Below are 5952 nucleotides of genomic sequence, written 5' to 3'. Positions count from 1 at the left end.
GGGGCAGTTAGTGGGGGCGGGGAAAAGTCTATACGGGCGAAAAAAAAAAATCGGCGAAGAAAAGTCAAGAACGAAAAAAATAGCCCCTGGGGACAACCTCTTACCTTTTCTTCGCCGATTTTTTTTTTCGCCCGTATAGACTTTTCCCGCCCCCACTAACTGCCCCTGGGTCTCCGAGGATGCTCCTTACATGACATATTAATTTTTAAGAAACATGATTGTCTACTTTTACCCAGTTGGCTAATTAAGGCTAAACGCACAACAAGAATAATTCTGCGCGAAACCTCCGCTTTTGGAAGAAAAGAATCGCAGGCAGTTTCAGAAACGTTTCTCGAATTGTCATTGATGTCCCGAATCCGTAGCAGGGAACTGGAAACTAGAGAGCTTTATGAAATAAAGTCAAGAAACACGGTCATCTTTGGTAAAAGCTCGCTAAAGTTTCTCCAATAACCATAAACTAAAAATATCGCCAGTTAAGTCTCCTATATAAAATTGCCGCGAGAATTTCACACCCTCTCAGAAAATTTTGGTCGAAACTTTCGAGTGCCCATGAGGCTTTCCAGATGCCCAACTGATCATATGATATCAATAAAAACGTAACCTAGAAAATTCTCCCTGTCTTTTTGCTAACTTAGCTTATGAACAAATATTTACAAACAAATGAAATTTTGTTGATGCCATTTTAAATAAAGCGTAGCACTTCATGTAAACAAAGCAGTAAACATCATTAGCGATATCTTACACTCTCCTGTTGGGGAAACCTGGAGTTTTTGTTTCTGTATATGTCTGTTTTACTGACTAAAAAATCGTCATTATCATCTTTACTTGTCTTATTAAAAGTCACCTTAAATATTAGTTTAAATATTAGTTTTAAGTGCCAAAACGCACCGAGTTTTATGGCGTGCTGCTTTTTGGCCTTCGAAAGGAACCATAGTCAAGTCACGGTTGACTTCCCGAGTAATATCAACAAGCCGGTTGCTAAATTAGCTCTACTGTAAACATTGTTTGAAAATGTCGTATCATGGTCCTTTTTTCCTTTGAGCAATAAATCTGCACCTCTATAAAATTTCGTCTTTGTGACTAGATAGTCAAAGAAGCAAAAGGTATGAATATATGATACCTTTCTCGGATACCGCCTCGGCGCCTCTTAAAAACTGCCTAAACAAATGAAAGCAGGTTGTTGTATTCTGGAAGGGTTCACACTAATGAGCAAATAGCTTCAAATTTTTCGTGATACGTTTTCATTTAAATTTAAAGTGTGGGCGACAGATTCCTATTTTTGCTTTTACTCTGATAATTTTATAGGTCAGTAAATGAGATTTCTCACCAAGGTAGCTAAACTCAAAAATACGACATTTATTTACTCGATATATTTATGTAAAGCACGAGGATTTCAGGGAGTGGAGGAGGCAGGTGGAGGTATTCAACAAACCAGTACAAGGAACGCCTACTTATCTACGTATTTGATAAGCGTGGCACGATCGATGCGTCTTGATCTTACGATCAACTGAACACGAAAATCATGGCTTAAGGGCTGGCAGTTTTGAAGCCTAAAAAATTCTTTAAAAAAAATCTTGGCTGCCCCGAGGCTTTACTGTAAGCGACTTCACTAGTTAACTGGTCACACTTGACCTGACACATGCGCGCCGACACGACTTGGCATTTTATATTTTGACAAGATAACTATTGTTTGGAAAACAAAGTGGACTTGGTTGCATTCTTGTGGCACGTGACACGGTATTTCATAATTTTAAAACTAAATTACGAAAGATAATTCAATTTAGAAAATTGAAAGATTTGGGAGGGTTGGTTATTTTACAGAACTATAAATAAAAGAATCTACTCGACACCAAATAATCCACAAGTATCAGTAAATTCAATAAAGTGCTCGGGTCATTGCACGTGGTGTCACCAATAAGATTCGTCAGGGCAAAAATCCGACCCGTTTCATCATTATTAAATAATTAAAGGCTTTTCCATATAGTTACTCGCTGTGCCCCAGTAATCAGTCCAATTCAGTTTTGCAGGTGACGGTCAAAGAGCAAGGAGATTTTAAGAAGGTAAGAGATTTCTTCTTTGAATTGTTAAATCCTTTATCAAGGTAAAGTCAACTTGCGTCCCGCCGAGTTGGAAATTGACCTTTAAGTTAGCAATCGTTGTTCACTAGCTGCCATATTTTTGTTTTCATTATCTTTGAACCAGACTTGCGTTTGATAACAATATCGAAAAGATAAGGAAACAATATACACGAATATAATTCTTCTTATCCACACTAAATCTAAATTTATGATAAAATATAGGAATTCAGTGTAATAAGAATACTTTTTTACTAACAATCCCATTTTTCCTTTCCTTAGAACCAATAATGAAGGGATTAACAGTTTTAATTGCTTGCCTTTTGGCCGTGATGATGGTAGCGTTAACTGAAGGAAAATCTATTACCCCAAAGAAGGAAAAGGCTGTCGCCAACGAACATGAATCGGAAGATTCTGATGAATCGGAAGAAGAGAATGTAGAAGACTCGTCCGCTTCAGGCAGCGGATCCGGCGGAGGTGCGTACTAGCCGCGTAAAATGTTACAGTTAAGGTTTTTTTGCACTACCTGGTAATAAGATCTGTGATTTTTTAAAGCGTCTTTAATTCAGTCGGTCTGAAACATAGGCGAATTAAGCGACAATAGCTCTGAGAATCGAGATAAAAGAGAAAATAAAGTGAAGTTAGCAGTGAAAATAATGATGAACTCGGAATTTAGGTCATGCTTGTAACAGCGTGTATAACCGATACAACCTGCACACTAAGAAAAATAAAACAAAAAAGAAACAGGTTTATATCGGTCAATAAGCATCACAAATGCGGTTACGTTCGAAAATTTTTCTGAAATTTTCGCTTTTTAAATTTATGGATTTCTTGAACCTTTATCGCAAAAGTATGACTCATCAAAAGTAGTAAACAGTTGATGGAATTAACTGCGGTGAAAACAAAGGATTGCCGGTGAAGCTATTGTTCAAGTATAGTTCACACCGTGGAAGGATAAGATAAAACTGTAAATAAATAAAATCGTTTTACACGGACAAAGGCGAAGCTTCAATTTTGAATTTCCATATTCGAAATTTTAACTTTGTGTTTGCAATATGTTCCTTTTACGGTTAGTTTTGAGAATTTGGTGGTTACAACGTGTCGACAAGTTAACGATTTTTTATTCTTTTCGAGACATGTTTCCTTGATGATATAGACCTTACGTTGCAAGCTGAGACTGTGGGAGGCGTGGTCACGGCCTAATGGTTGGTGCACTCCACTCTCGATTGATCGGTTCAGGTTCGAGCCCTGGCCGGGTACATTGTGTTGTGTTCTTGGGCAAGACACTTCACTCTCTCAGTGCTTCTTTCCACCCAGTTGTATAAATGAGTGCCGGCGAACTGTTAGCGCAGCCTGACAGAATGTTTAGGGCTAAATTACGATGGACGAGCATCTCATCCAGGGGGAATAGCAATATTTCTGTATTCACGAGAAATAAGATATTTTAAAAAGAATAACTTGTACTTTGTTTTATAACTTGCAGTATCACTCTCTCATCGAAACAAAATCGGGCTAAAACAACGAAAACAATTAGCACCTTGATTTCAACGGGAGTAATACATTTTTTTACTCGTATCTTTTTGAAGTTTTACGTGTAAATATTTGCAGGAGAATAAAAACATTCATTTGTCTCAGGCGGATTAACTCAGGCTCGGGTTGTTCATAGAATGGTTAGAGCAGTTTTCAATTGAGTGTCGTAAAACCAAGACCAAAGTAATCACTCTAGCCAATCACAAAAAGAAAACAGACAATCCAGTAAACCAATCAAAACTCGAAGCAAATACATGTAGCCGGCACGAAGCGCGGGAAAACGTGCGCGAGCGCGTCATGATTGGTTTTGGTTTTAGTTCTGATTCGCTGAGAAAGTGGCGCGAGATTTTTAAACCAATCACAAAGCGTAGTAATGCAAAACCAAAGCAAACGCGAATTACTTTCGACACTCAAGTGAAAACCGCTCTAACGCTATCCCTTGGAATAGATTAAACAAAACAAATCCCGCTGTCCACTTGATAGTGGATTATCCAGTGAGAGCATCATCAATCCTTTTGACAACAGAGCCAATGTATAGGAACTTCTTCCAAACCTCAAACTTGCAAGTAAATAAGGAAATGATCAAAACTATTGTACTCAGACAGGACCCACCATGGTGCAAAAAGACAGGTTTGGATCCGCCATCTTGGATTTCAAAATTTTTCAAAAATGCCAGAAAGCCACCCAAAATTACTGCAAAGTACACAAAATCAATAAAATTGTGCTTAAAATAATTACATTAAAGTTAATTCTTATTAATAGAAACACGAAAATTACAAATTTGGGAAAACATGCCTGTCAAAATGCCGTTTCCATGGTCAAGTTCCTGACACAACAACCTATCCTACCAAATTATTCCCAAATAAATTTTAGAAAAAGTCGCCAAGTTTGGAATTGTTTGGTTGAATCTAAAAAAAGTTATAAGCGTTCAAAGTCAGAGCGGGCCTCAAAAGCCCCCCCCCCCCCCGGTCTGAATAGGGTTAAAAGATAGTATCTTGCTTGTATAGCCCCCACTCTATGAGGAGTAGAAACTTCAAACCTCCTTGTGCCATTTCTCCAGTAATACAAGCTTCATGCATACCTAATGTGAAAGTCTCAACTCAAATTTTGAGGCCAATAAATTTTGTCCATTTGGGTAATCAGACAGGTGGTTTCTTGCATAGCGTTCCTACCCCTTCACATGGTGGGTCCTCGTCGAGTACGCTTGTTATGACCACTTCCCTAATAAATGAGTATTTAACTTTAAACTAATTGTGCAGTTTTTCTTCTGAATTTGTTTGATAGGGAAAGGAAAGGACTGTTATGGAGGAGGTTGTGGTGGAGGCTACCCTCAGTACCCCGGACAGTATCCCGGCCAACAACCATATCCCCAACAACAACAACCATACCCCCAGCAACCATACCCCCAGCAACCGTACCCCCAACAACCATACCCCCAACAACAGCCATACCCCCAACAACCATACCCCCAACAACAGCCATACCCGGGAACCTCACCTTGTGGAAGTCCTGGTTGCATGAAATTTAAGAAAGGCAAAAAAGGAGAAGAGAAAGGAAAGAAAATCAGCGACGAAAAGAAGCACAAGAAGCATCATTAACTTGAATTCGAATTCTCGTTACTTTGTGTTAATGAAGGATTTTCTCTAGAACGTTTTCCAATATCGCACAAACACATATTCAGTCATAGTTCACAACAGTAAATACATAATGTGAAACTCGTGAAGAATTTCGCGCTTACGAAGATTTTCCTAACGAGCAGCTTCAGTTAGTGAACTCAGCTAGTTTGAACGAATAAAATATTCATGGAATAACAACGTCGGAGTAGTTTTTATGTAAAATGATCCGAACGGGTGTGCTGTAAGAGTAATTAGTGGCCGTTTTATGCTAAGGACGTTAAAGCCGTCTGAGACGTTGAAGCTGTCTCGAGACGACTTTAACGTCTAGTATAAAAACGTTAAATAAGATAGACGCCTTTAACGTCTGATGGCTTTAACGTCTTTTCGTAAGATCGTCTGAACGACGCTCTTAACGGACAGCTTTAACGTCTCAGACGCTAAAGGCGTCTAGTATAAAAAACGGGACGCCGTTAACTAGTATAAAAACGGTAAATAAGACAGACGCCTTTAACTTCTGATTACGTCTTCGTGTCCAGTGTCCTCCGAGTGTAGAACCCAGTCTTTTTTTATTTTTTAATTACTTTTTTTTTCTGAAAAGCCGTCTACTAAATGCGTCCTGTTTTTATATCAGACGCCTTTAACGTCTTAGACGTTAAAGACGTCTGGACGACTTTATTGTCTCTAGCATAAAAACGACCAGAAAACAAGGTGTCTCACCCATAATTAAAAAT

At 38.6% G+C, this 5952-nt stretch overlaps 1 protein-coding gene across 1 annotated transcript; it reads left to right on the top strand.

Moving 5' to 3' along the window:
- The first annotated feature begins 1976 nt into the window (after positions 1-1976).
- Positions 1977-5419, top strand: LOC144641174 (uncharacterized). Its single transcript, XM_078500214.1, has 3 exons — positions 1977-2060; positions 2358-2552; positions 4890-5419. Exons 2-3 carry the CDS (start codon positions 2366-2368, stop codon positions 5201-5203), a joined length of 501 nt encoding a protein of 166 aa, XP_078356340.1. The 5' UTR covers positions 1977-2060; positions 2358-2365; the 3' UTR covers positions 5204-5419.
- The last annotated feature ends 533 nt before the right edge of the window (positions 5420-5952 follow it).

Source organism: Oculina patagonica, unplaced genomic scaffold (genome assembly GCF_052425735.1).
Source record: "Oculina patagonica isolate OP01 unplaced genomic scaffold, crgOcupat unplaced727, whole genome shotgun sequence".
Lineage (NCBI taxonomy): Eukaryota > Metazoa > Cnidaria > Anthozoa > Scleractinia > Oculinidae > Oculina > Oculina patagonica.
This window is presented reverse-complemented; position numbering and strand designations above follow the sequence as displayed.